This window comes from Porites lutea, chromosome 10 (genome assembly GCF_958299795.1).
Source record: "Porites lutea chromosome 10, jaPorLute2.1, whole genome shotgun sequence".
Taxonomy (NCBI): domain Eukaryota; kingdom Metazoa; phylum Cnidaria; class Anthozoa; order Scleractinia; family Poritidae; genus Porites; species Porites lutea.
In genome coordinates, this window is record NC_133210.1 from 17,764,437 (window position 1) to 17,781,141 (window position 16,705).

The window sequence follows — 16,705 nt, forward strand, 5'->3', positions numbered from 1 at the left end:
ACCGCGTGTAATAAAGAGCCCAGGTGACACTAGGAGAAAAACGTTATGTGTTTTCCGACGAAACTTTTTTTTTTTCTGGAGCAAAAAAAAAACAGTATTGAGTTCTTTTGCACGATCCGCACCTAATTTATTTAGTACCTTGCTTCTGATGGCAAGTTTTCAAACTTTTTAAGGGGCTTTGTCCCCCGGGGGGGGGGGGGGGGGGCTACTTCCTAGTCATGGGCTAATGGGGATGTGCCGCTGGATGGAGTGGCATTTTCACGACTGTATTGATTATAATGGGGTTGCATTTTCAGTTGAGTTACTAGAATGGGATCGCACATTTTCGGGATTTTGGGGGGTAAGATTATTCCGGTAATTAGAGACCGTGAGGATCCTTCTCGTGTGTTTAGGTTTTCCAAAGCGTCTTTTAATGTCCTGACATCTTCAATCTTAAAATTTTAAAACTTTGAAATTGCGAAATAAGTACACACGTCAATTAAACAAGTAAAGAGAGCGCGCGCACGCAACTACACTAAATAAAAGGATAATGTAAAAGGATTAAGTTAACAAAGGATATAGCGGCACCATCCAGCCATTGAAGCTAAACTAGGTATATAACACTTTTTTCCCATCCATTAAATTTCAAAATCATGGTCCAGTTTTTTCATTTAAGGCTGTATTTTATTTTAGGCATTTACTTTCGGCTGATACAACGTATGACAAGAAAGGAAATGAATTGGAACTTAAAAAAGTTGGACCAATTTCTCCATGCCTCGGTCAATGCTATGCCGGCAAAAATCACCGAAGAAGGCTCCACAATAAATTTCTTTTTATATATCTTCTTAACTCTAAAGGAACATTTAGTTATGCCTATAAAGACACCGAGTAATGACTTCGAGCCGGATTTAACTAGAGCAACTTGCAACAATAGGGCGCTTAACAGTAAGCAATAGCGTTTTTGAGCGAGGAACGTCAACCGGAAGTGCGGTTCTTGCATCATTGGGTACTGGTTTGCAGCGGCACCCAACGACTGTTTTCTGTAAAATATCTGTTCGGAGAAGCAAATATTGCCTAGAATTTCCATCTCTTTAGGAAGGCTAAAAATTTCTAGATAACTATTCCATTCATTTAAAATTTTTTTGGCTTATCTAATATATCCCCTACGATTTTCTGGAGTTGAATTTTCACATTTCACTTCCCAAGTGAGCCTATTTTTTTCTGAGAAAAAAAGGACACCTAAAAATTTTCGGGATTCAAAAATGTGATAGAGAGAGGAATCAGAAAATGTTTCATTTTCGTAATACGTCAAATTGCATCTAAAATTTTCCGGGAAAATAAAGCTCAAGCCCTTATAATTTCGAAAAGATCCAAGTTCCCCTAGGATGACCAAACAGATACAAATTTTATAGAGCCACTTAGAATGTATTTCTAAAGATCCATAAGTACTTTGGATAGCTTTAAAATTGTTTTCAATGTATTTAAGAGGAAACTGTTGTTGGGTGCCCCTGAGCGGTTTGGTTAAACCTCTCGGGTAAATTGTCTTAAAAGAGAAAATAAACTTTGCAGTACAAATTTGTTAGCGTCAAGGCATATGAGAAGGGAGAAGGCCTCACTTCCGGTTGACGTGCGTCACTCAAAAACATCTTTGCTTAAGTTCCCTAATATCCTTTTTCTGAGGGAGGGAGGACGTCTGTACACAGGCTACCTTAAGTCTTCATTACACAGGGACACTCAGCGACTTTTTCTGTAAAATAACTGTTCAAAGGAGCAAATATTGCCTAGAAATTTCTAAAGCTTGAGAAAAGCTAAATTTTCCTGGATAACCGTTCCATTCGTCTAAAATATTCGGAGGTTTTCTAATAGCTTAACTACGATTTTCGAGGTTATGTTAAACACATTTTATCACCGAGATATTGCGATTATTTTAAAAAAGGTCGCCTAAAACTTTCGGTATAAAGACAAAACGTACTTCATGTCCTCGAACTTTCTACCGGACCCATAAGGGTAGCTAACACTTTCGGATGAGACGAAAAAGCCACCAAAAACTTGCGTGACGACCAAAGTTCCCCCAAGACATCCGAACAGATAAATAGTTCTAACAGACAACTCCAAATTAACCAAACAGGCTCTTAAAGTATAGAGAAAACCATCTGAGACACTTCTGGTGTATTTGGAAACATTCGGTCGTTGGTACCCCCTGATTACAACACGTTTGTTCCAGTTTCCTTGTGTGACTTGTCTGTGATAAAAACGTGCTGACCTTGATCATCCGGATACAGCATAAAAGGTTTGTTTTGAGCAACAAGACAAGTATATGAACACATGGGTTAGAATTTTGGACGAGTTGCCTTAAGGCCTTTGAAAGTTAATATTTAACATCGGTGATATTTGCCGCGTCATCTTGGCCACTACAAAATGTATATTATAATGTCTTTCTATGCCTCTCATTGTTTAAAAGTGTCTTTGCGCATTGTTTTGCTTTTTGTTATTCCTTTTGTCTTTGAAACGATAATGAATAATAGACAAGGCAAAACCAAATTAAGGAAAACAATTATATAAAAAATATCAGGAGGGAATCAAAATTAATCAGTCGAATAACAAGATCCATGTCCTACATGACAGTTAGCACGTTGAAATAGCTTTCTTGTACTATAAAGGTTTATTGTTTACAGTTATACTACCCAAAAAAATCGAACTTTCTCAGACATTAAGGTGTTGCTCTTGTCTTATGCAACGATTTTCGTCTGAGCTTGCAATATTACTCCAATGATTTCTTCAAAAGTTATATACAAACAATTTTGTTGGATAGGCCACAGCAAGCCACTCGTAAGCTGGTCATTTTTGGTGACCGCTTCGAATAGAATTTAAACTTAAATTTCGTTTTTGCGATAATTTGGGAAAGATATTTTGACAGATAAAAGAAGTAATCAAAACACATGAAGATTTTTTTTAGAACGTACTTCAAACCGAAGAGCAAACTTTTAAGTTAATGAATAAAACTGCGGTGCCCATTGAAGTTTCGTAGGAGGCTGTATACATATTTGGCTTGTCAGCGCACGACGAAAAAAAAAAATTGCGCATTTTAATGAGGAATAATGGATTAGCGTTGCTCGCCTTACTTATGCGGCAAAGTGGACTCTTCATTAGTCTTGACTTTCCCATTTAAAATATTTTGTGCGTTCGTTTTTCATATTTTCGAAGCCCTGAATTTGTAGATTAGAGAAAGCCGACTAGGTCGATCATATTAAAAACGACTTTTTTTTCACTTTTAACTATATAGGCACCTTGTGCTAAATACACCGTTATTGCTTACGCGTGGGTAGACAAAGATAATTAAGTTTCCATGTAGCTATAGTAAAATTAAAAACCCAGTTTATTGTGTTAATAGTATCATCGTTCTGCCTGATCTCATAGCCTGTCCGTTATTCCGGGATATGAGCTACGCAATCTAGCGCTATTTCAGACAACGGGTAGGATAATTTACCTGTACCCGTATTCTGTTGCTGTGTATCTTTTAAAGGTCTTTATCGGTTACCGTAAACTGATTAATTGTTAAACTCTCTTCGGGCCACGTTGTCTACTTGAGCCAAAGCCGTATGACTGTCTGTTGTTTAAACAGGATAAATTATCGAATAACTCTCAGAGTTAATGGCCAACTCCGTTTTTTCTTTTTCCTCGCTCGCAACAGAGGTTCAGGGTTTACTGTGTTACATACTTTTGCTGTACCCTGCGAGCGAGCCTCAAAAGAAAACGTATGGCTCTCCCAACTCCTCCAAATGGAGGGCTTCCTAGCAGTCTGACGTGGTCTAGGCTCAATAACCTCCATCTTCCCCTCAATATAACAGAAAATCTATGTAGGATTTTCTGCGATTTGATTCCAAAATATGCTCCTTAAATCTATTATCAGAATAAATTTTAAAAACATTTTGTTCCTTCAACTAATCTGTTTCAATAAATAACAAACCTAAACGACTACAGATTTTATCGACTAGACAAAACCTTTTGGTTTTACACTTCGGCTGCCGGAGGCGTATTTTGACTATTAATCGGCATCACAGACAATTCCGCCAACTTTTGCTTTGCAAACAGATTTGATTTTTTCTTTATCATAGTGTATATTGTGTTCTATCAATAATTCTATTCAGTCCATTTTGTATCAGCATCTAAGAGATTAAGCCATGTGGACTTCGAGTGATACGACGATATGGTTTCAAACGATTTCGTCAACGTTGCTAGGCACAAAAATGTTGAAATCACGTGCTCAATAGCTGCTAATAGTTGTTTACAAATCTTCATAATAATAATAGCGGTTCTTATTACGCATTTCGCGTACGCCTCAATGCGTTTTGGTTTCTCTGCTGAAGTTAACTTTGCTCAAAACATCATATCACCCTTGTGGACGCACCGTCGTGAAAAACTGCTCATAAAGTTACTGTTAATAAAAACACCACAAAATAAAATTAAGGCACTGTTAGCTACTTCAAATACCGATGTCAGAGTCGAGGCAGTGCGCATGGGCGATTTCATGACTGAACACAGAAAATCATGGCAACTGATTAGAATACATTCAAGTTTGAAACTAAGAGTACAAGATTTTTTCACTCAGTTATAACCAAGAACTTGTTTTAGTAACTCGTCATTAGCCATTAGTTGGCTAATGGCGTGCAAAACTACAATACTCTTTCTGCTTCCGATTTGCCTCACTGAAAAATCCTGTCAAGAAAATAAGTTGAAACTCTGTTATATGTCGTTTAACCGACGTAAAACTGTCTCAAACTCGTTCAATAATGCCTTGAAAATAGGGCAAATAAAATTCCGAAAATAAGCTCCTTCGTATAAAATATACCTATTACATATTCTTGGAAATTGTCCTTAAATAAGGAATAATAAATCACACCGATACTCCTTTTTTAACTAAACGTGATTTTTTAAACATGGATTCGCTAACGTTTAGCTGAGAAACTACAGTATTAGAACAAATGACTATCGTATAAACAAACTATAAACTGGTATGTCATTGATGGTAAATATGTACATTTTCAATTTAGTTTCTTGCTGTGAGTGGTGAAGTTGGCAACATCGTTAAGAGGGATTATGAAAAAATGAAGGATCTTTCGTCAAATCCCCAATATTATCATTCGGTAAAGTGGAAAATCTCGGACAAAAATTCCCTCCAGTAATAAGCCAATGAGAATTTGAAACGCAATTTTCTAATATAAGCCCCTCCGTTTATAAGAGCCTGAAAAGGGCGTTTGAATCGCGGGTTATTTTCGGAGGTACCATGACGGAACATTCGCCATAATGCAGAATAATCCTGTTTTCTTATCTATACTAACTTGTCACTGATATATTTGCCGTTTGAACCCTGTCTTTCCTTCAAATTTTTGTATCATACTTAACCGACTCCCAAAGGCTAGCACCTGGGCCAAATGGAGTGCTATTTAAGGAAATATGACACCTTGCCAATCTATACTTGTAGTCTTTTCACGGTGAAGTAAAAAGTTAAAAGGCCGTATTGACCGCGTTTAAAGGCCGGCCGTATTGACCGCTTAAAGGTCGCAGTGACCACAAGTCTGCTTATACGATTTGACATTACAGTCTGAAACACAAACGTAGTGAATTCAACATCTGCACCTTCGAGAGAAATTTTAATTGCCTTGTTTGTGAATATTTCTGTCACGTTTGCTTTGACATTAGCGCTCTAGGATAATAACCGCCTTAAGTTTGTTTGCATGAGAATACAATAAATAGCTTGGCAGCGGGATCACCAAGGAGAAATTTATTCCGTCCCGTGTGGGAAAATAGTGTCCGTAAAAACCGACCACAATTGCTGTACTCTCCAACCGTTTCATCCAAGTACAAAAACCACATCGCCTAATGAAAACTAGTAAAGTTTAATCTTGTATAACTGTGGCCTATCTGTTTTGAATGCGGCAGTGTGGCTAATTTAATGAATTCATTCGTCGATTAAGGCTTTGCGTCTGTTTTAAGACTTCGTATAAATATTTTACAGCTTTGCTCCCGTTACCCGATGCAAAGAACCAGGAGGTGCGCATGCGCGATGCGTTATCTGACAGGTGGCCGGTAAATGTTCCTCCCGAATTCAATTCTCAGCACGTGCCTCTTAACAGAGCTATAATAGAAATTCCACCGGTTTTAAATTGTGTTCGATCTCTTTGTGCCTTAACAGGCTTTTTCGTGCTGTTGCTTTCGTCTTTTGTCCGCTCGCACGTCAAGTAAACAAAGCGTTCGGGAAAGTATTGATCTTGGACCGGGTTTTTGAGTCATTCACAATCTGTCATGATGAATAGATTCCAAGTTCTTTTGGTTTTGTGGTTTCTAATCCTTGATGCGTCTTTTGGCGTTCATAGAATTTACCTGATTAGACAGCGAGCATGTCTACAACGGATTTTAAAAATTTGGAAATTTTTTTTAAAGGAACGCTACTTAAAGTTTCGCTAGTATTAACTAGTCGTTTTTGAACGTTTTCAGTTTACAGAAATTCAACCTAAGACTTCACAGTCATAAGAATTAGAAGATGAGGTGATTCTTGGCTGAATTTGCTACTTTTCGATGTGCTTTTGACAAAAAGACAATAAAATACCGGACAAAATGATTATTTCCTCTAATGGTATGAAATGTAGCACGCTTAAGTACTTTAACGTCCCAATAATCGCACGCGGGTAATTGCAACTTCCCCTTTGTAGAGAAGCGAAAGCATTTAGTTTCCTCCGCGACTACAGCCAATCACAGGCTAGGATATTTCGCAATAACAAACTGGTGACCAATCAGAGCTCGGTTAGAAGCTCGCACCTGTTTCATTAAGGACGTCAAATCTCATTCCCGTGGATAGGGTTGACTTAACTCGCCCGATTGCCTTGTGAAATCGTTTAAACACCTCAGCTGCTTATTTTGTAAACTTCAACAAGGTGTTGCCAATCTGAGCGGCACGTATAACAATTTTTATGGACCGGTCACCTCTTCATCCGCCCATAGATACGGAGTTTAACATGCAAGGTAAGCTTTCTAGTATTAAATTAAAGTTCTCAGCATTGCCTTTTCATGCCGTGGTTAACAACACGTGAGACGAGGGGCTAAAATCATTTCTTTGCACCACAAAGGGTTTCAGGTGAGGCCCCACCTGAAAAGCAGTTAATTAGGCTCATGTTCTTGTAACTATGGAAGAAAAACGCCAGAAATAGTTTCACAAATATATTTAACTTCCAGTTAGTCGCAATCCCAGCTCGCTTGGTGCTTTTCGAGGCGTGTTTCTGGCATCGTTCGTTTGTTTTGATTCGCGTGCAAAACATCAAACGAGGACTGGCTGTGAGGAGTTTCTTTACAAAACGGCCTCACGATATTCTATACTTAAACTTTTTTATAGTCTTCTGAAGCATTGCAATCAAAGGGTTTTAGACAAAGTTAGAGAGATTTCAGTCTGGCGAGTAGGGGATTATAAATTTCGTTCGATATCTTTGCGATTATGCCCAGTCGTCTCGCCTCGCATTGATTTCATAAGGCCACGAATTGATCATGTCAGCACAAGAGGGCTTCTCAAGCGATTGTCTGTGCGAAATTTCCTAAGTAACCTTATCATTGATCTACCAACTTATTTTCCCTCATCAATAGTTGTTATTGAACTGTGATTGGCTGAAACCTAGGTAAAAGTTTCCACTGTAGTTTAGCGGTAGTCTAACGGGTTTTCTCGTTTCATCCGCAGCCGTAGAGCGCAAGCCTGTTATCTTGTGCAAAGTTTGTGGAGACAGATCTTCGGGAAAACACTACGGCGTGTTCACCTGCGACGGCTGCCGCGGTTTTTTTAAACGATCAATACGCCGGAATTTAAACTATCAGTGCAAAGAGCGCGGAAACTGCACGGTCGATGTAACACGACGAAATCAGTGCCAGGCCTGCAGATTAAAGAAGTGCTTTGAAGTTAAGATGAATAAAGACGGTAAGCGGAAGGACTTTATCAGTAAAGCTCGATTCGTCGTTAATTTTATCTTAAATTTACGTATATCTTTTTACGTCTAAGTCCCTTTGACTATGGGCAGTGCTCACAGGCCATAATCCCCTTGTGTACATAAACCCGCTTGGGCGTGTAATACTCTATGCAGTACAGTATGGACCGGTTAACTTGCAAATGGATAAATTTGTAATTAGTTGTAAGTTAATTTATTTACCCACTGGGTAATTTAGTGAAGTTTTAATAGTTCCACAAAAAAGGGGTCTATTTTTAAAGGTCTTAATTAGCCATAAGCGTACTGAACAAATCTGGTCGCTTCTTTATGGTTTGTTTATTCGGCTCAACTTTATAGCTCGATTCCACAGTCGTTCGTCCCTCAGTGAATTAGCAAAAATGTTAAAAGTAGAAATAAAATCAATAAAGGCATATCAACCTTGTGTTTCTGCAAATGAACCAAATTAAAGTATATTATGTGAACCTCTGTGTGCAATCTGATCCATCATAGATAAATTTATCAATTTCATCAGCACCTTTGTCACAACACAAAACGGCGGCAAAGTTTCCCTTTTAAAACCTCGGATATCATATCATAGACTAGAAAAAGGATACAAATCGTTTTTTTTTTTTTTTAAAGTAAAAGCTTTTCACAATATTTAATTAAATCAACAGTACGTTTTGGAAAAGTAACAATAAATCCTTCTAGGAACAAAATTGTGATCGCCTTGCCAGAAGAAAACATCTGCCCCTAACGACAGTTCACCGGCAGGTCTTATTTATAATTAACGCAATCTAAATTGCAGATTTCCACTTTTATATTATCCTTTTGCGTTAAATGGGCCTGAGCTAAGATATATTAAATTTCTGTTATGTTTTCTTAAGAACTGTTTTCTTTTCTCGTCACCGACTCACATGCCCCTAATGTTGTTTTTTCAGTTATAGTAAATGAATACCGTACCACTGTCACCTTCAAAATGCCAATTGGCTGCGCCAAAAAAGTGTCACTTGCGGGGAACATCCCTGGTACACAAATATGTCTTAACTGCGGTTTTGCGCGACCTTAGGGTTCCCTTGGTCTTGTTTAATAATTTACGTCGGTCTTGTTTGACTCATTCATATGAGTGTGATCGAATCGAGGGACTGTGGCGGCTTCAACTTTTAACGCAAACAAATGTTATCATAGCCAACAAAGGGCAACGAGTTAGTTTTTAAACCCCAGACGGGTACAAAAATTAAGAAAAATGCTCAATAGACAAACTTTAGAATGTCATGTTGCAAATTAATTAAAAGCAAAAGGGGAAGCTAATAATAAACAGCTTCAACATCCGCGCATTTCTAGTACTATATCCGTCATTAACATTCTTTTTTTGTTCAAACGATACTCTAATTGAGAATCGTCATAAGTGAGCTCCAAATTCAGAATCATCTTAAAATGCATCGGAAATGGTTGCTTGTTTAACGGCAATTCCCAACATTTCACAGGGTGCGGTTATTAAATACTTTAGCGTGCTAAGAATCCCCAATGTACTCAAATTCGGATCGGAACCAACTACCAAACGTGTTGTTGTTCAAGAAACTCCCTTGCACTAAAACGTTTGACCGTTAAGAATTCTTTAAACGTTTCAGCATTTTCAAGAGCAAGCTTTATTTGCAGATTTGGACAAAATGAGAAGCAGAGCTTGAAAGTCAATAGGGCCTGGAGGCATTTTGAATAAACTAATCTTCAGAGATTTTGACAGCGACCAGGCAAAATTGTTCAAATCATGACTTTAGATCAAGACAAAATAATCTAAAAACAAATTATCTTCTTTTAGATCGATGTATTGCATTGTCTTTATCAAAAAATGCTGAATCTAAGCCAAAAATTGACAAATTAAACTTCCAAAAAATCTTTCTAATGAATAAAACACGCTCTTTCATGGAGATTGCTCGATCCACTTTAAAGATATTTCGCAGGATACACTCACATTGTTCCAGATTAACTCTCAAGAAATTGAAAGTGTGTATTGTGGTTTAAAGCGTTCTTTTCGATCTTAACTTAGTGGTGTGTGGGCTGCTTTCGAATGTTTGTGTTTTTGGATAACCATTTTATTAAATGTCCATAATTCAAGACAATTAAGGCCAAGTTTACTGGCTTTTTGGCATTCCGACAAAAAGGAGCATTAATTTTGGTGTTTGTTTGGTTTTTCACCATAACTTAATATTCGGTCATCTTCCTCAAAATGAAACTACCACTTGCGTACGTTTTGCTGTGAAAAGCCTTCTTGAACATCGGTTTACTCGCAGTTAAAACATGCATCTTAACACGACAGTGAAAAGAAGTTTGCCACAAACTCCTTTCTGTAAGTTTATTTTAGCTATTTATGTCGACAATTTCTCTAAAGGCTTTCGACAAACAATTAAAGTTTGTTTGAGATACTTGCAAATTGTTTTAAAAATTTTAGATGGGAAAAAATATTCAGGTACTTTTTCCCTTTAAGCGATACACTACGTCGCAAAAAGTATACGATATCCCATATCAACTCTACGTGATGAAAACGAGCATTGTGATTGGTTCTTGATAAGTCCTGATTACGCAATATATGAACTGGACAATATCATTGAAGGCACAGATCACGCACTAAGTTGTACTTCAAAGGACCCCCGCGAGAATTTTTGAGCCACATTTTCGAATGTATACCTAACTGAGTTGATTGTTTGGAAACCTCAAAATATTAGTTTTGCGAAGGAAGATTTAAAATTAAACGACAATCTTTTCAGTTCACGAATTGTTGACCTAGCTCTTTTAAAATTAGTTTTGAAAAGGAAACTCTTGTGCGAGAATTAAGCTTCGGTAAAACGGGCGACAACAACAGCGATGGTGCGCGTTTTACCACCCTCGTGACCTGTTAAAACCCAATTTGTTGCGAGACAGGTTTGGCGTGGGTAGTAAAAAGCGTAACATCGCTATTCAACTTATTTTGCAGCAATTTTACAAGACAAGTTGCACGTTTTTTTGTCGCCCAATTTATCGCACCTTTAGTTACTTGTGTTCTGCTCTTATACGACCAAGGGCCAAGAGACTTACAAAATCTGTTCGTTATAACAAGGTTTCGTTATGTCGAGGTTCTATTCCATATACATGTATTTTACTATTGCTGGGTAAAAAATATCGTTTATTTTACCGAGGACTTGGTTACATAGAGGTTCGTTACATCGAGGTCTCACTGTAGTTTTTTATAAGTATTATTTGCTGCGATACCATGTGTTGGCAAAATGTCGAGTGAGAAAATGGGGCTAAAAGAATTCCCGGAAACATTTCCTTATTGGTTGATGTTAAATGTGTCTAAACAAAACTAAGAGAACTTAAATAAATCAATGAATTAATACTTAAATAACCTTATTTTAGAGTTTTAGACATTTCCATTCTCGCTTATACGCTTATTTTGATTTCAGAAGTCAGTCTTTAGTCAGCGAATTCATTCTAATTACCTTGTGAATTTTTAATATCCCAATCTGACTCCATACAAATGTTTATAAAAGTTACGTGGGTCGGTTTCAGCCCTTTTTTAAAAGTGAAATTAAATAGCTGTCGGGAGCTTTGTTTTCAACTCATTTTTTTCTGTGGGGTAAAATGTGAACGACACTTAACAAATAGCTAAATGAAGAAGATGAAATTGCTTGCATTTGGATTAACAACGTCTTCTTAGTATTTTATGGTGGCTATAAAAGTGTTGCATCTTTTTATTACTATGATAGTCTTCTGATTATAAATCAATTTTTGTCGCGCAATGCCACAAAAGAATGGAGTGAATCTCCGAGTCTTTTTCGTGACCTAAAACGGTTCCATAGCAACGCTTTAACCTGTTTAAGACATCCTTAAAGTTAGCAACGGCCTCTTATCCTTTACACCCGATCCCTATATACAAGCATTTAAAAGTACTCTTGTTTCTTCCTCAGCGGTCCAACACGAGCGCGCCCCACGCTCCTCGCAGGTTGTCTCTATGGCACCTGCGTGTTCGATGCTCGGTGGAGTATACGACCAGCCGACAGCGCATGCTCCTGAGCAGCAGTTCGCATACACCAAGAGCGACCCCAGTGATGGTCCTCAACGCCAGCGCAGTCCTGCGTCAGAAGTGAATCACACAAGACCCAGCGAACACACTCGCTTTTCTCCCCCAGCCTCCCGCCCTTATCACGGCCAGAACAACAATCAGTCTCCAGACTCCACTAAAAAGCGCAGTTTTCTCTCGATAACAAGCATGATTGACACTAAAGACAACAGCTCCCAGTCTTCGCCCAGCACAGCGCATTCGAATCCCAACCAAGTAAAAGAGGACACTTCCGAACGACCACCTATGGTTTTTCAGCCTTCCCCGGAATCGCTATACGAATCCGCGGTACAACTGCTATATATGTCAGTCACGTGGGCGAGAAATATCCCAACATTCTTGGATCTCCCATTCCGGGATCAGGCAATTTTGTTGGAGGAGTGCTGGAGCGAGTTGTTTGTTCTGAGTGCTGCCCAGTTCTCTCTACCTGTGGACATGGGGCCGCTCCTCTCTGCTGCTGGGCTGCAAGTAGATAAAGCCCCTACCGATAAGATTGTTGCAGGAATGGCCGACATCAGACTACTGCAGAACGTTGTTGCCAGGTTCAAGCGAGTACAGATCGATTCTACTGAATACGCGTGCTTGAAGGCTATTGTGTTGTTCAAACCAGGTAAGTTGGCTTGTGTTTGTGGAAGATGAGCTTGAATTAATGTAGTCAAGTATAATATTTGTAATATCACCTCAAAAAATAAGCAAGTGCACCGGAATGTTTAAATTTCCGTTACTCTGAACATTGTACATAACAAGGTATAGAAAGACATTATTTCGGTGGACATCTAGCGTCCAATGTTGTTCTTCATCTAACTCCTTAACTTATTAGTAGAATTCGAAATTCAAGGGGGAAACACTTGATCGGTTACCTATCTGAAGACACCCAAAATTTTTTGTGTGATCAAGCGAGATGTGTTCAGGGCTTTATATATCTCTTGTACTTTAATTTTATCCGGGGTTCACTGGAATTCCATTTTCATTTTTTTGGTATGGTAATGAACTTTAACGACTTTGAAATATAGAAAAACAAAATTGGAACCAAGGGAAGTTGAACCACAACATTACTTTGTCTGTAAATCATAAGCATTTGCTATAGCCCCAGAACTGGGGGTTGCGATGAGTAAAATAAGGACGTCATTTTCGATAAATTTGACTATGCAAAAGATGACTAAAACAGATTAATTTCCAAAGATTGATAATGGCCTAAATAAGTCCCACACTGTACTCAGGAGAGCTCCACACTGTGACGGACCAACCTAGTCCATGGACAATACAATACTTTATTATTTACCCACGCTACATCTAGGAGTGATGAAAACTCGTTAAAACATATTTAAAAGACGTTTAAAAGTGAAAATATCCTTGACGTTTCTATCATACGTAGGTGGAGAATTCCAAAGTTTTGCTGCCAAAAATGAGACTGATTTATGCCGCCATTCTAAATTAAAATTGGGCTGCGTTAAAAGTGCTCCCGACCCTCTTAAATTATAATTACAGATTTTAATTTTAAAAAATTCGTCCTCGAGTTCCCAGAAATAATATTAGCACTTGCTGGAGTGGAAACAGATCTGAATTTAAATAAGAGCTGCAACTCAATTCCAAGTTAGGGCTTCGTTGAAGAGATTTTAATAAAACTTTTCACCCTCCTTTGTAGACTTGAGAGGCCTCCGCGCTCCGCACATGGTAGAGAGACTACAGGACCAAGCTCAAGCAATGCTTGGGGAATATTGCCGCAGTCACACTCCTGATCAACAAGTCAGATTTGGCAAACTACTATTGATGCTTCCTTCTCTACGATCGGTCAGTCCAAAGATGATTGAAGATCTGTTCTTCCGAGGAGCCCTTGACAATGTTCCTATCGAGCGAATGCTCTGCGATATGTTCAAATCGAGTTAAGTAGAAATACCCCTTCAATTTTTGAGCGCCCTACAGACCTTTCATGACCAATCTCCAACTTCCAGTTGCTAACTAAGATGCATAGAAAGTACTAGTTACACATCATCAGAGACGGTATCTTCAGCAACTTATCGAGAAGATATAAATTGACTTGTAAATACACGAATTGTAAAAAGAAAACACAACTACCACATAGCTTTGGCTTAGTCGTATTCTAGAATTTCATATACATGCAGGCTCTAGTCCTGATCAAAATTTTGTTTAATTAGTTCACACACACGAATTATTTAATATTGTTATGAACAGCGTACAATAGATTCATCCATAGATCTGTAAGTTTAAAACCGATATCGTAAATGGCATTCAGGATTTCCTATGTGTAGTCGCAATCTTTGACTTAAAAGCAAAGACGATTGAGGAGAGTCTTAACTGTGAATATATAAGGCTGAAAGATGTCCCACAACTTTTCGATTTCTGGCTGGCTCTGATACTACCAGTACTAATTAAAAGCTAAGTGGAATGATTTTATCCTGAAAGGTCCCAAGTAATCTCCCTGAGGCCCCAGTTGTTCAAAAGGTGAATAACGCTATCCATTGGATAAATCTCTATCCACGAAATAACGCAACAGGCAACGTGGCTGAGTGGTTAGAGGCCCCGAGTTCAAGTCCTACCTTGACGGTTACATTTGCTTCAAGTTTATTAAGGTTTGGATTTTTTAATACAGAGGACTCCCAGCAGATTTTTAAGACATTACTCTAGCAGCTCGTAAGAACAAGATTGTTCCAGTCTTGAAACTTACAAGAATTAACACTTGACGTGTTTGATCAAATAAAAGCGTTATATACCCTCACGTCATTTCCCGCTACTGATGACGTCACAAAACGTGTTTCTTCAAATGGGGAACATTTGCACATTGAAAATTCGAAACTTTCCGACGCCAAAATGGCCTTAAGATCGTTACGTTCTTGACATGACTTCCCTTTTAACGTGGAATTCATTCTATGCCTTATCGGTTATTAGTAGTCAGAGTTCAAAGACCTTCCAATCCTTTGCCACACTTGTAAAGTATTGCCAACTGGTTCGCCTTCTACCAGTTGGGAATTCAACCATGTTATGTTCTATTCAAATTATTTCTTTGATTATCCCTGAAAAGCCCCATAAAGGGGTGGACAATTAAAGTATTAAAATTTATTGATCAAATTTAATGGAATTGGTTTCCCTAATACTTATCCGTTAAATAGAGATTTATCCTATGAATAGCGCTATCCAACGTTTGAACAACTGGGGCCTTGACGAGAAATATAATTTCAGTAACTTTTGTGGAGGAGAACCTTTTTTTAACTTGCTTGCAACCAATGAGCAATACCACGGAAGGGCCATTATATATCCAGAGAAAGAATTTGTAAACGATTTGTACAGAAACTTTAAGTGTATATAGTTTGCATACTTCTATTTTCTAGTTATTTAATTGAGTGTTTTAAATTTTGCTCAGAAAAGCGAAGTTTCTAAGCATCACATTTTTTCTTTATTTTCAGCTTGATCATTGTATTTTGCCGAGATTTTGAATAGGTTTCTATCTTAACGTTTGTATAAAATCTTGCTGCGCTCTTTATACCCTGCTGCTAGCAGAGGTTTCAGTCTTTCCGGTATGATTTTTAGCAATTATGAAGTCGTTCGCGAAAACTTCGTGAATAACTAAATTGTAATTCCTGGACGAAAGGAACGGTATTCCTTAACTAAGGTGGAAATTCACAAAAGAGTAAATAATATTAATATGCTACATGTAATCAGAACTCATGGCAAAAGCGTACAAGCGATTTAAGTTCAAAGCGTGAAAATCGCGCAAGTTAGTTTTATGATAAGCCAAGTCCTTAATTTTTTATAACTTGACATTTTTCATAAAAAGGGAGCTTTCCTCCTTGTTTTTACTTTAACTTAGTATTTAGGGTATATTTCTGCTTTCATTCTTCAGGGTGTTTTATATCGTAAGAAACCGAAATGATTAAGTCTGGTAAATGTACAGTTTCAAAGGGCTGATATCTGGGGGTACTCAACAAAGTTCAATACGGGGAGCCACCGCCCCGATGTTCAACCCCTCACCCTTTTATATACCATTTTTGGCAGAAAAGGTACCCCTTTCGTATATTTCTCAGTTAAAAATGGTACCTTTTTCACATACTTAGTTAGGAATTTTGCATCTCTTTTGATTGCTAAAAATGCACTGTCTATAAAATATGAATAAATCACTGTCAAAACCACAACTCTTCTTCGACTTCTTCACAGTCACAAAATGCATCGTTTACTCTTTTGGGCCTTTTTACAGACCCAAATGACAGATTTCCCAACACTTTCACATAATTCAACTACAGTAGTAAGGAAATCCTACCCTTTCATCTAACTGAAGCCTGAATATGGTACCCCTTTCGGGCGGAGCCTCCCCGTACAGGCCATTATAGGTAGTACCCCCTCGGGGCTGATGTATAGTTATATCTCTTAGTGAGTAATTGGAGAAGATAGGAACAGAAATAACTCCAAACAACAACTAATAAACTGACCAAAGCAAGTCAGTACATTTCCTAGTCTTGTAAATACCAATTTTATCAATTTGTTTCTCATCAGATTAGGTTTGCTTGTTTGTTTGTTCGATTTTAATTTTTCTGGAATACGACTTTTTTTTATTATTAATATTGCATATCCTTTCTTGACACTTCTACTTATTTCTATTCCAAGAAAATAAATTGACAGAATGGTTGTGAGAACCTTATTTCTTTTTCAAATGGTT

The 16,705-nt window shown here is 37.9% G+C and overlaps 1 protein-coding gene and 1 long non-coding RNA gene across 3 annotated transcripts in view; one reads left to right on the top strand and one right to left on the bottom strand.

Annotated features, from left to right (window-relative positions):
• Window positions 1-16,705, bottom strand: part of LOC140950424 (uncharacterized) — a 29,475-nt gene that overhangs the window by 11,412 nt on the left and 1,358 nt on the right. The gene's annotated exons all lie outside the window — the stretch shown is intronic.
• Window positions 6,818-13,924, top strand: LOC140950485 (nuclear receptor subfamily 2 group E member 1-like). Of its 2 annotated transcripts, XM_073399721.1 has the most exons (4): window positions 6,818-6,999; window positions 7,703-7,936; window positions 11,885-12,646; window positions 13,682-13,924. In XM_073399721.1, exons 1-4 carry the CDS (start codon window positions 6,948-6,950, stop codon window positions 13,921-13,923), a joined length of 1,290 nt encoding a protein of 429 aa, XP_073255822.1. In that variant the 5' UTR covers window positions 6,818-6,947; the 3' UTR covers window position 13,924. The 2 variants fall into 2 exon arrangements, with proteins under 2 accessions (XP_073255822.1, XP_073255823.1); XM_073399722.1 differs by lacking the exon at window positions 7,703-7,936.